This window comes from Camelina sativa, chromosome 4 (assembly GCF_000633955.1).
Source record: "Camelina sativa cultivar DH55 chromosome 4, Cs, whole genome shotgun sequence".
NCBI lineage: Eukaryota > Viridiplantae > Streptophyta > Magnoliopsida > Brassicales > Brassicaceae > Camelina > Camelina sativa.
Window position 1 is genome coordinate 9,570,535 of NC_025688.1, and position 12,237 is coordinate 9,582,771.

The window sequence follows — 12,237 nt, forward strand, 5'->3', positions numbered from 1 at the left end:
ACCATGTCGATCTCCGGTTCGTCTCCTATGCCGACCTCGGGCATGCCTTCCACGCCGATCTCACTGACGCTAGGCCGAGCTACGAGATCTCTCATCCCGATCTCACCGACGCTAGGCCGAGCTACGAGATCTCTCATCCCGATCTCGCCGACAGATTNAGATTGCCGACCTCCGAGATCTCTCATCTCGATCTCGCTGACGCCAGGCCGAGATCTGAGATCTCCCATGCCGAACTCACCAGATCCAGCCACTCTCGGCGGAAAAGCGCCGACCACACCATTCAATCTGGAACCCTCTCGATCCGATCTGCCGATCTCCGCCGATCGACCAGATTCAAACGCTCCGCCTTTCTCAGCCGGATTCACAGAATCCATACGGCGCCGATCTCCGACCATCCGGTTGCCGACCTCGTTCTCTATGCCACCCTCGAAACCCAGCTCGACCTGATGACCTTCAAACCCGCTCAAGCCCGAGCTAGCACGGCAACCTCCATCTCTCCCTGTATTGGCATCGTGCCGATCCCGAACCGAACGGCCTCGCTGACCACCGGCGATCTCCCCATGAGAAGCTCGGCGGCGGCAGCTGCTAGGTCTTCAAGGATATGTGACCAAACAAAGGGGAGAGAAAAATAGAGAGAGAAAGAAGTAAAGACATAAAATAAAAGGATAGAGAGAGAAAATTACCTTTTTATGAAGTGGAGGAAGTGAAGAAAAAGGGAGAAGAGGAAGAGCAAATAAATAAGTAAATAAAACGGAAATTTTACTGCAAAATCCGTCACCTCGATATGCGATATGCCCCTTTTCGGGAAATTCATCGAATACCGCGCTTAGAGTAAAGACCGCTGGATATCCACGGTATCTCTCGAAGAACGAGCCTGGTGACTACAAAAAAATCGTTGTAGCAATTTGTAGGAGCGACCCGAGACGATATGTGCCGAGTAGGCATATTACGGACAATTTAAGTACGCTCGCCGATCGTAGAAGGACTGCCACTCTCCGGACTAAGGGGGGGACTATTGTTGGATATGGGCTACGCCCAATATGCCACTCGGCCCAACCAGATTCATTAATTACAATCTCGGCCCGACAAGATTGGGAGCAAGTCCACTAATTCCCGCAAAAGGGCAATTTCGGGAATTCACGACGGAAACCCTAGACATCCCTAGGTCAACAGTCCCCTATAAAAGGAGAAAGCATTTATTGGGATCAGCATCCTGACCCGCGAACAATACCTACAGAGCAATACTTTGCGTCGAAAACTGCGATTGTCTTTCGTATAATTTGTTCTTGTTTTCAGTTCGTCACTTTAAGCTTGCTAGTTCGTTTGTGAACTAACAAGCTCTAACCCGACTTGTTTTAAATGACGATCTCACGTTTTCCCCGATTAATAAAAGAATTTGCTTGCTCTTTCCCACAAAATCTTTATTTGTTTAAACTGTGTAATCCCCGGTACAAACACTCTCTTTGCCATTTTTCGAGTCGACCCTTTTGTCGTAGACAAATGTTATTCTTTGAGTGATGGTCTCCTCAGTTGCCTGTAGAAACCAGCTTGATTAGGTAGATCAATTGGAGTGTAATCTTTTTTTATTTTTTTTATTTTTTGTGTTTGTAACTCAATAAGAACTTTTTTGTTTGTTGCATTATTCTCGTATCCGTTCAGTACAAACTACAAAGTCATATTGTAATTTTTTTCACGTGCACAAAAATATTTGAGTATGTTATATTATTAACAAAAGGAGTCGCACTAAATTGACGATGAAGAAACCTGACACGTGTACGGTGCACATTACTTCTCAGGTCCTTTTCTCCCAGAAATATCTCCTTCCTCCTCAACTACTAAACCCACTGAGAAAGGTGATTTCTCACGGATAGTAATAGTAATAGTACAGTCTCATCATCCAATAAAACAACGACACGTGGATTCAATGTCACGTAGTCAACCACAGATCACTTGTTTATAACTTGATCACTCTCACTGATAAGATTTTGCCTCGTGAAACTGAAAAAAAAAAAAAGCTCAGAGCTCTCTCTCTAAGTGTTCTCTACTCCACCACTGGGATTGATGGATTCGATGCGAATCTCCGGTGTATCGACAGGAGCTGAGATTTTGGTACAATGCAATTCCTTATCTCGCCTCGTTGCGCGTCGTTGTGCTGACAACGGAAGATGGAAGACGAGGATGTTTCCGGCGAGAAGCAGAAACTGGCGACCGTCGGTAAAGAGAAGGTTTCCGTTAGTGGTTAAATCTATCTCTAGCGAGCCTAAGGAGAAGGTGGTTGATGCAGTTATCGATTCCGAACAAGGTCGTTTTCTCATCCGAATTACTTGGTTCTAGTTTAAGAATTTAGGGTATGGAATTTGGATTTTGTAGTGAAAATGTTGGGGTTTGTGAAAGTTTGCTGATTCGTATTCAATGTTCGCGTTTGATTGAATTTTTTTTCAGAAGTGATGAATCCGTTTGCTCCAGATGCTGCTTCCGTAGCTTCGAGTATCAAGTACCACGCGGAGTTCACGCCTTTATTTTCTCCGGAGAAGTTTGAGTTACCTAAGGCGTTCTTTGCGACTGCGCAGAGTGTTAGAGACGCTCTGATCATGAATTGGAATGCTACTTATGAGTATTACAATAGGGTGAATGTGAAACAGGCTTATTATCTGTCAATGGAGTTTTTGCAGGTTTTTGCTTTTGACTTTTATTCTTTCTTGTGTGTTTGAGACTCTTATTAGTGATCTTGTGTTTGGCTATAATATGACCTGACTGTTTCTCTCTCACATTGTAGGGTAGAGCCTTGTCGAATGCAGTGGGTAACCTTGGGCTTAATAGTGCTTATGGTGACGCCTTGAAGAGGCTTGGTTTTGATTTGGAAACTGTAGCTAGTCAGGTGAGTTTTTGATTATTATTGTAGATTGATCTTCTCAAGGATCTATGATTTACTACAAAAGTCTAAGAGCTGGTTGTTTTTGTGGGTTTGTTGCTTGGTTTCTCAGAGCCTTAATCTTCTTTATTTGTGCTGAGATGCTTAATCTTTGACTTCCAAATGGTAGGAGCCAGACCCTGCACTTGGGAATGGTGGACTTGGGAGACTTGCGTCGTGCTTTTTGGATTCCATGGCAACTTTGAATTATCCGGCTTGGGGTTATGGGCTTAGATACAAGTATGGCTTGTTCAAGCAGAGAATCACAAAAGATGGACAGGAGGAAGCTGCAGAAGATTGGCTTGAGGTCTCCTTCTCTAACTCTTTTCCTAATTTGTACTCCCTGGAAACAATGCTGAGAAGTGGACATATTTATTGACTTACCTGTTTCTTTCAGCTGAGCAATCCTTGGGAAATAGTCAGAAACGATGTCTCATATCCTATTAAGTTTTATGGAAAAGTGGTTTTTGGATCAGATGGTAAGAAACGGTGGATTGGTGGAGAAGACATAGTTGCTGTTGCCTATGATGTTCCTATACCTGGTTATAAAACTAAGACGACAATCAATCTGCGACTTTGGTCAACGAAAGCTCCTTCAGAAGATTTTGATTTATCTTCATACAACTCTGGGAAGCATACTGAAGCAGCAGAAGCTCTATTTAACGCTGAAAAGGTCTGTATTTGAGCAGCACTAACATCATTGCGTAGAACTAATAAAAAAAACTGTCGGTAGATGCATTAAGTTTTATTTAAAGTTGCTTTCACATTTGTGCTTTCACACCTAGCGCTTTTCACTTCTAATAAATTTGACCATGATCTGTTTACAAAGGCCTTTCTGGTTACTCGGTTAGTGCATATATCTTACAAATTTAGGGAGAACTAGCAACAATAGGTTATTACATGGAGATTCAGTCTCGCATCACTTGCACTTCTTTATATAACAACGAGCTTTTTGATGTGTACTTGCTGAAAAATCATTGTTTTTTTTCCTGTGTTTCCTAATGAAATTAGATTTGTTACGTGCTTTACCCTGGAGATGAGTCACTTGAAGGAAAAACTCTTCGTCTGAAGCAACAATACACGCTGTGCTCAGCCTCGCTCCAAGATATCGTAACACGTTTTGAGACAAGATCTGGAGGAAATGTCAACTGGGAAGAATTCCCAGAGAAGGTTGCAGTGCAGATGAATGACACTCACCCTACCCTATGCATTCCTGAGCTAATGAGGATTCTAATGGATTTGAAAGGACTAAGCTGGGAAGACGCTTGGAAAATCACACAAAGGTACTTTTTAAAATGTCTTTTAGTCTCTTGTGCTTATTTGCTTTTCTCGTTCCAAAATAAAAGATAAACATACAAGTTTAAAACCTGCAACGAGTTTCTGAAAGGTTAATAATGTTTCAAGGACTGTGGCATACACCAACCATACAGTCTTGCCTGAAGCACTGGAGAAGTGGAGCTTGGAACTAATGGAGAAATTGCTTCCACGTCATGTAGAGATTATAGAAAAGATTGATGAGGAGGTCATCCCTGAACAACATCAAATGTCTCTTCTATCTTTTCTTTCGTATTTGATCTAAATTTCAGTTTCATGTATTGCAGCTAGTTCGTACAATTGTCTCTGAGTATGGCACTGCAGACCATGACTTACTCAAAGAGAAACTGAAGGCAATGAGAATCTTAGAAAACGTCGAGTTGCCTTCTTCCTTTGCAAATGTGATTGTGAAGCCGGAGATCTTACCAGTTATTGCAAAAGACACCATAGACGAGCTCGAAGATGCTCAAACTGGCGTGAATAAGGAACAAGAAGAGGATAAAACTGCTGTGGAGGAGGAGGAAGTTATCCCAGAACCGACAGTAAAACCACCAGGGATGGTCCGTATGGCCAACCTTGCTGTCGTGGGTGGTCATGCTGTAAACGGAGTTGCAGAGATACACAGTGAAATAGTGAAGCAGGATGTTTTTAATGATTTCGTTCAGGTAAAAATTCTAATTATTGAACCGTTGAAATGCTATAAAATAGTGAACCTGGAAGAACGTAGCTCTCATCTTTGAATATTCTATCATTTTGGCAGTTGTGGCCAGAAAAATTTCAGAATAAAACCAATGGAGTAACACCAAGGCGATGGATTCGTTTTTGCAACCCTTATCTAAGTGATATCATAACTAAATGGATAGGCACAGAAGACTGGGTCTTACATACCGAAAAGCTTGCAGAGCTAAGAAAGGTATGTGCTTTATCAGATTCGGTGTTGTTTCACATTCTGTAGTCTCTGTAGTAATACACTGGGTATCATTGTTTGGTATTTCTCCAGTTTGCAGATAATGAAGATCTCCAATCTGAGTGGAGGTCAGCAAAGAAGAAAAACAAGTTGAAGGTTGTGTCACTTATCAAGGAAAGAACCGGATATACTGTCAGCCCGGATGCAATGTTTGACATTCAGGTTAGTTCCAAAGGATCTTTTTTTACTGATGAGTTGTTTGTTTGGATGCTGCTTTTCTGTTTGAAAAGTCCATTCGGCATCCGGGCTTTACCCAAATATATGTGTAAAGCACAAATCTAAGAAGCTTTCTTATCATCTCATTAAATAGTAAAACTTTGGTTTTTGCCTTGCAAACTATTTGCAGATTAAACGTATTCACGAGTACAAGCGACAACTGCTTAATATCTTGGGAATTGTTTACCGCTACAAAAAGATGAAGGAAATGAGTGCCAGTGAGAGGGAGAAGGCATTTGTTCCAAGAGTTTGCATATTTGGGGGAAAAGCATTTGCCACATATGTACAAGCTAAAAGGATTGTGAAATTCATCACAGATGTTGCATCTACAATTAACCATGATCCAGAAATAGGTGACCTGCTTAAGGTATGTGACTTTTCTTACCTACTTGTATTAACCATTTTCTCAAGCCTAGAGCAGACAACCAGGATAATCCTCTATGAAGTCTGGTTTAAGCGTCTTGTGGAAGATGGTACCTATATTAGAACCACTAATCAGAAGTGTTAACTATCTTCTAGGTTATCTTTGTTCCTGATTACAATGTCAGTGTTGCTGAATTGCTTATTCCAGCAAGTGAGCTTTCTCAGCACATCAGGTAACAACTGCTTTGGCTTAGTCACCTTTTTATAGGTTTTGGTCACAACTCCATGGGGCTGAAACACTAAAACTGAGATAACTGGTAAACCAGGAGCTTGGGCTAGTATCTCTGTTTGTCATGAGAACTGTAGGAACAAATCCTGGCACAAGGAACAATGTTTTTCAGTGAAATTTAGAAAAAGTTATATTCAATGGTACTGTGCTATTTTCTGAATACTTACGAGTTCTCTCTGCAGTACCGCTGGGATGGAAGCTAGTGGGACAAGCAACATGAAATTTTCGATGAACGGATGTGTTTTGATTGGAACCTTGGATGGGGCAAATGTCGAGATTAGAGAAGAAGTTGGAGAAGAAAATTTCTTTCTCTTTGGTGCCAAAGCTGATGAGATTGTGAACCTCAGGAAGGAGAGAGCAGAGGGAAAGGTATATGATTTGAAGAGTTAACCTTGTCACGCTTCTGTTTTAGCATCAAACAGAACTTGATTTTGATATGCTTGCTCTTCGCATTCCAGTTTGTTCCGCATCCTACTTTTGAAGAAGTCAAGAAGTTCGTTAGAAGCGGTGTCTTTGGCTCAAACACCTACGACGAACTAATTGGCTCTTTGGAAGGAAATGAAGGCTTTGGACGAGCGGATTACTTCCTCGTTGGCAAAGACTTTCCTAGTTACATTGAGTGCCAAGAAAAAGTCGATGTGGCATACCGAGACCAGAAAGTAAGTAGTGATACATTTTCATTGATCATCAAGCTTTATTTATGTTGACTCAGTACAAAACTTCCTCAAAGATTTAAACCTTAAAAATTGCTATTTATGATTACAGAGATGGACGAGAATGTCAATCTTGAACACAGCAGGTTCATTCAAGTTTAGCAGTGACCGGACAATCCACGAATACGCTATAGACATATGGAACATCAAGCAAGTTGAACTTCCATGAGGCTTGAGACCACCAGTCTACGTTAAGAAACTGTTTTGTACCTTCCCAAGTTTGTAAGTGTATCAAAAAGTAATAAGGAAATAATCATGTAATGATCCAATACAATTGAATGTAAGAAATAAGATACAATTGAATGTAAGAAATAAGATTCAAGAGTCTATTATGTATTTACAGGGGCCTTCGCTGCCTTAGCGGCATGCTTCTGACCGGCTAAATGATTGTTGTAAACCTTGTCGCTATTACAAACCACGTTGCATATTCTACACAATCTAACTGACTCATTTGAAACCCCACATTCAACGACTCTCCGTCTCGTTGTCTCTAGATCTTCTGGTGTTGATTCCGCACCTTTCTTCCTAGCCTTGCTCTTACACGGATTGTCTTGTGGTCCTATCAATGGGACTGCAATGGTTGGTCCAGACAAAGAAGAAGCCGTGTTAGATGACACTAAGCATGTTTTTAACTTCTCCAAGTTCTTCAGGTGTTTCTTCCCCAATATATGTTGCTCGAACACACTCGGACCGTTACAGTAAACTTTACAAACTTCACAGTAAGCAGATTGAACAACTTTTCCCTTCTTTGACGGTTTCTTCACTTCCGGAAGTTGAGCTTGAACTACGTAACCGGTACAAGAAATATCCGGCGGGTATACGCTATGAGGCTGCCCTGTGGGATCCTGATTCATCCTCAATTATAAAAGTACAAGAAAATATCAAATATCAAATTCAGCACACTGGGAAGGTAGTAAATATAGTGCATAAACAAACAAAATTTTATTTCTTCAGATCCTAGAATTTTTGTTGTTCTGTGACCATAATTTACATGATGGTTCCCTTTCTAGAACAAGTTTGAAGCATAACCAGATCCTTTGCACACCCCAAGAGGAGCAAATAGATCAATCTCATGAGAGCAATCACAAAGCAACATTGTCAAACTGAAATTCACTAATGATACAAGTAACACACAGATCACAATGAATCAGTAAGACATCATCTTCACATTGAGATTTGCACAAACAACAATCACTAGTTAATCAAACCTTTTGATGTCTGAGGAAAACAGAGCAACATGGTTGAAACTGAAATTCACCTAAATGCATCAAGAACTTGTTGCAAAGGACCTAACTTTATCATCATCCACATATCCTAACGAATCACTAAAGACATCATCTTGACCCCATTGATTTCCCAAGTTAAAGGATAAAAATGTCATAACTTTCCCCTCATCAAAACAACTTACAGGTCCTGTAATCGCAAGAGGATCAGTGCCATACATATGAATAGCCTCTCGCCAAGCCCAGTTCTGAGTATTCGAATCCAATATGTAATACGCCGTCGTATCTACAGTCACATCCGACGTGGTAGTGGCAATCGTAGCCGCCGTAGGATCAACAACTCCAGGCGGCGGTGGAATTGCAAAAGCTAAGGATTCATCATGGGTTTGCTGATTAGGTTCTGGATTTGTGTAGTAACCATAATAGGAAGCGTAGTACCCATCAGCGGGCGTCGACATATTCATTTCCGGTGGTTGTATCGCCGGTGCCGGCGGTTGTTGCCACTGGCTGTTGTAATCCATCAAAAAACTGAATGAAAGTTTTGATCTTTTTGCTCCTTTTTCCATAAAACCAAGACCAAAGTTTTCAACTTTTCATCTTTTCGTACAATTCTACTGAAACCGGACAAAAGACCAGACAGACCGGACCGGTTTGATCGAAAAGTGTGTCCTTCTGGTTTAATTGGACCAGTAAATAAATCAATTTCACTTGGATTGATTCTGTATGTCAGACATGAAGGTGGAACACACCTCATACAATCTACAAGAAGAAGAAGTATTTGAATCAAAGAATTGAGATTAAGCTCGAGATAGTTTCAGACTAACAAAAATACAGGGAAAAATGTCACAACTATACACATCTGCAAATCAAATCATTCTAAAGTTTCAATCTTCTATTTACTTCTACTAACACCACCCTTATTGTTCAACTCATCTCACTGTATAGATGAACACATACCTATCCTTTCTCTATAGTAATTTGGTACAATGTGAAACCTCAAAAGCTTTGGTAAGACTTGGAAACATCAAAGGAATGACATTTTTTATTCTATGAGAGTTGAAGTTTGCTGGTTTTGCTAGCTTCTGACTCAGTCATGCCACACACTGAACTATCATCTTCAGTGTACTCCATCTCACTCACTAACAGCCCTTTCATCGATCAGTGGAGTGTTTGGTGACCACCTAGAGTTTGAGAGCATACAAAACTCTTGCCACATATTTTGAATCTATAGCTGGAGTGAGATTTACTCCTCAGAGGAGAATGTAATGCAGTAAACTTGGTTTTACTGCAACTACTAGACTTGACAAAACCCGAGTGAGCAACCAGTTCACCGAAGTCATCTAGTTTCGACTCAGCACAATGTAAGATCTTCTCCTGAGAGACTCCAAAGCTTGATGGATGTGAAGGTAATGCACTAGACCTGGTCATACTGCATGTACTAGACTTGTGGAAACCCGAGTGAGCAAGCAATTCGTGAAACTCTAGTTGCGGCTCAGCACATTGTAAGTTCTTCTCCTCCTGAAAGACTTCAAAGCTTGATGGTTGTGTAACAATCTTCTTAGCTTTTACTGAGTTAGACAACGAATTATCATCTTCAGTATACTCCCTTTTATGTGCTAATTGCCCTTCAATCGATCTGTGAAGTCTTTGGTGACCACCTAGAGCTTGATAACACCCAAAAATCTTGTCACATTTACACAATTATAGCCGGAGTGAGTCTTTTTCTGCAATTTACTTCTCAAAGGACAAGGTTTACTCTCCAAATCCATAACATCATTATCACCCAGAGGCAAATTTCTGATAGAAGCAAAGTCATAAACTCGTTGAGAAAACATAACCAAGCTCACTGCAGCTTCTGTCACCTCCTGTTTCTCAATCTCAGTCATGGGAAAAGTAGATCCTATCCCAAATAGATCAAAGGCTTCTGTTTCTTTAGCACAAGAAGATGAAACAGAGCAAACCCTAGACTTCTTAAAACCCCAAATCCTTTCCAAACCATTATCATCTTCGATTCTATTGCTTTTCCGTTCAATTTTCTCGAGAAAATAAGGAAGACGATGGGAAAAGAAAACATCATAAAGGAGAAAGACGAAGATCGTGAAGACAACACATAAGTTTCTTATAATCAGAGAAATTGAAGAACAAAGGGTAAAAAGACGAAAGCTTTTTCCAGTTTATTTTCTCGGGAAAATGAGGAAAGGAAACATAAGAAAACCCCAAAGCACGAAAGGCGAGAGCTTGATTAGCTTACCAGAGCAAAATCCTCAATTGATTTTTAGAAATCAGGACGAGAAAGAACACATTTTGACCTAATCCGCTGAGCTTAAAACCTCAAAGAACACAATTTTGACTTGTCGCAGAGCTTGTAGTATCGCTTTCGATCAGAGCTACACACAGACTCTAGAGAAAAAAAATTACTTGTTGTGGAAGCTAATGAGTCTCTCTGTATGCAAAAGTAAAGAGCCAGGGGATAGTTATCTCCTACACTACGCGTACCATACACTTGGTGCTCTCTCTCTAATCGCTATACAAACCAAACCAATGAATTGTAATAACCGGTAAAGTAATCAATTTTCAATTTTGTCTTTGGATCATATGAAACATGAATTAACCAAAGAAATGGTATTTGAACCAGAGTTGTTTTCTCTTCTATTTTATGCAAAAGTGAATTTTTTTAACTATACATTTTGCAACATGTGTGATTTTTAGGAAGATATGAAAGTTTAAACAAACCATTCTAAAGTTTCGACCTCCAAAAATGAATTGTTCAATTACTAAAGTTATCGAAACCCGAGTGGGAGAACAGTTCACTGAAGTCTTGTTTCGACTCAACACAGTGTAAGATCTTCGCCTGAGAGACTTCAAAGCTTAGTGGTTGTATAAAAATCTTCGTAGCTTCTGACTCAGTCACGCCAAACAGTGAATTAACATCTTCTGATTTCTCGTTTTTACGCGCTAATTGCCCTTCAGTTGAAATGCTGGTCTGCGATTTACTTCTCAGGGAAGAAGATAATGGAATGATACTGCAACTAACAGACTTTTCGAAACCCGGATGAGAAAGCAATTCACTAAAGTCTTGTTTCGACTCAACACAATGTAAGATCTTCTCCTGAGAGACTTGTAATGAGTCAGACAATGAATTATGATCTTTAGTATACTTCCTTTTACGCGATAATTTCTCTCTATTCGGTCTGTGAACTCTTTGGTGGTTACTTAGAGATATAGAACGCACAAAACTCTCCCCACATATGTTGCAATCATAGCTTGATTTGCTCTGAGTATCTTTCTGTAATTCACTTCTCAGCGTACTGAAACTGGTTTGACTGCAACTACTAGAGTAAGAAAGCAGTTCACTAAAGTCTTGTTTCAACTCAACACAGTGTAAGACCTTCTCTTGATAGACTTCAAAGCTTGATGGTTTCGAAACAGTCTTTTTAGCTTCTGATAAGTAAGACAGTGACTTATTATCACCTACAGTGTACTCCTTTTTACGCTCTAATAGGCTGCGATGTCCTTTGTGGCCATCTAGAGCTTGCAAACACTCAAAACTCTTGTCACATACTTCGCATTTATGGCTGGACCTACTCTCAGGTCTCTTCTGTTACATACAATCCAAAGGAAGCAGTTCGCTGAAGTCTTGTCTTGACTCAACACAATCTAAGATCTTCTCCTCCTGAAACACTTCAAAGCTTGATGGTATTGAAACAATCGTCTTATCTTCTGATGAGCCAAAAAACAGTGAACTATCATCTTTAGTATTCTCCTTTTTACACTCTAGTTTCTTTTTAATCGATATGTGAAGTCTTTTGTGGCCACCCAGAGCTTGATAACACCCAAAAGTTTTGCCACATACATTACATCTATGACTTGAGGAACTCCGCAATTCACTTCTCAGAGCAACAACATCATCACTGCAAGTAGTAGACTTTTCGAAACCCGAGTGAGAAACCATTTTCCGGAAGTCTTGTATTGACTCAACACAACCTAAGCTCTTCTCTTGAATAGGTATGAGCTTATCTAAATCCATGGAATCATCATCACCAAGAGGCAAGCCAAAGTCACAAACTCGTTCAGATAACATAACCAAACTCATTGCAGCTTCTTCCATCTCATGTTCCTTTAGTGACATTGAAACCCAGCAAAAGCAACCCAAATCCTTAGCAAATAAAGTTCATCATCGAATACGCTTAGACCCACAAGAACAAAACCCAGGAATCTTCAGTCGAAAGTCTAAAATTGTA

General features: G+C 40.3%; 4 protein-coding genes across 4 annotated transcripts in view; 2 read left to right on the top strand and 2 right to left on the bottom strand.

Moving 5' to 3' along the window:
* LOC104783710 (alpha-glucan phosphorylase 1-like) overlaps positions 1 to 478 on the top strand; it is a gene marked incomplete at its 5' end in the record, with an annotated part of 1,528 nt that extends 1,050 nt beyond the window's left edge. The window contains 1 exon segment of the mRNA XM_010508830.2: positions 242 to 478. Within this exon segment, the coding sequence (XP_010507132.2) occupies positions 242 to 478 (237 nt within the window).
* LOC104780175 (alpha-glucan phosphorylase 1) lies at positions 1,999 to 7,111 on the top strand. The gene is made up of 15 exons (XM_010504661.1): positions 1,999 to 2,302; positions 2,443 to 2,672; positions 2,777 to 2,878; positions 3,042 to 3,218; positions 3,309 to 3,584; positions 3,923 to 4,194; positions 4,316 to 4,433; positions 4,513 to 4,890; positions 4,986 to 5,138; positions 5,226 to 5,354; positions 5,539 to 5,775; positions 5,928 to 6,004; positions 6,243 to 6,429; positions 6,519 to 6,719; positions 6,826 to 7,111. The coding sequence occupies exons 1-15, from the start codon at positions 2,062 to 2,064 to the stop codon at positions 6,940 to 6,942; spliced, it is 2,895 nt and encodes a 964-aa protein (XP_010502963.1). The 5' UTR covers positions 1,999 to 2,061; the 3' UTR covers positions 6,943 to 7,111.
* On the bottom strand, positions 7,095 to 8,561 carry LOC104780174 (zinc finger RNA-binding protein-like). Its single transcript, XM_010504660.2, has 2 exons — positions 8,182 to 8,561; positions 7,095 to 7,618 (listed from the first exon to the last, which is right to left on the bottom strand). The coding sequence occupies exons 1-2, from the start codon at positions 8,515 to 8,517 to the stop codon at positions 7,103 to 7,105; spliced, it is 852 nt and encodes a 283-aa protein (XP_010502962.1). The 5' UTR covers positions 8,518 to 8,561; the 3' UTR covers positions 7,095 to 7,102.
* On the bottom strand, positions 9,006 to 12,125 carry LOC104783712 (zinc finger protein 107). Its single transcript, XM_019244084.1, is given in 4 exon segments — positions 9,006 to 9,690; positions 9,693 to 10,159; positions 10,801 to 11,653; positions 11,768 to 12,125. Coding segments are annotated over 4 exon segments (2,214 nt in total). The 3' UTR covers positions 9,006 to 9,154.

Bases quoted from the DNA above. Each gene is read 5' to 3' on its own strand.
- LOC104780175 (XM_010504661.1), top strand. From the start codon at position 2,062: ATGGATTCGATGCGAATCTCCGGTGTATCGACAGGAGCTGAGATTTTG. The intron at 2,303-2,442 runs GTCGTTTTCTCA...ATTTTTTTTCAG, and splicing joins AGTTATCGATTCCGAACAAG to AAGTGATGAATCCGTTTGCT. The intron at 4,434-4,512 runs GTCATCCCTGAA...CATGTATTGCAG, and splicing joins TAGAAAAGATTGATGAGGAG to CTAGTTCGTACAATTGTCTC.
- LOC104780174 (XM_010504660.2), bottom strand. From the start codon at position 8,517: ATGGATTACAACAGCCAGTGGCAACAACCGCCGGCACCGGCGATACAA. The intron at 7,619-8,181 runs GTAAGTTGTTTT...AGGATGAATCAG, and splicing joins CTCTTGCGATTACAGGACCT to GATCCCACAGGGCAGCCTCA.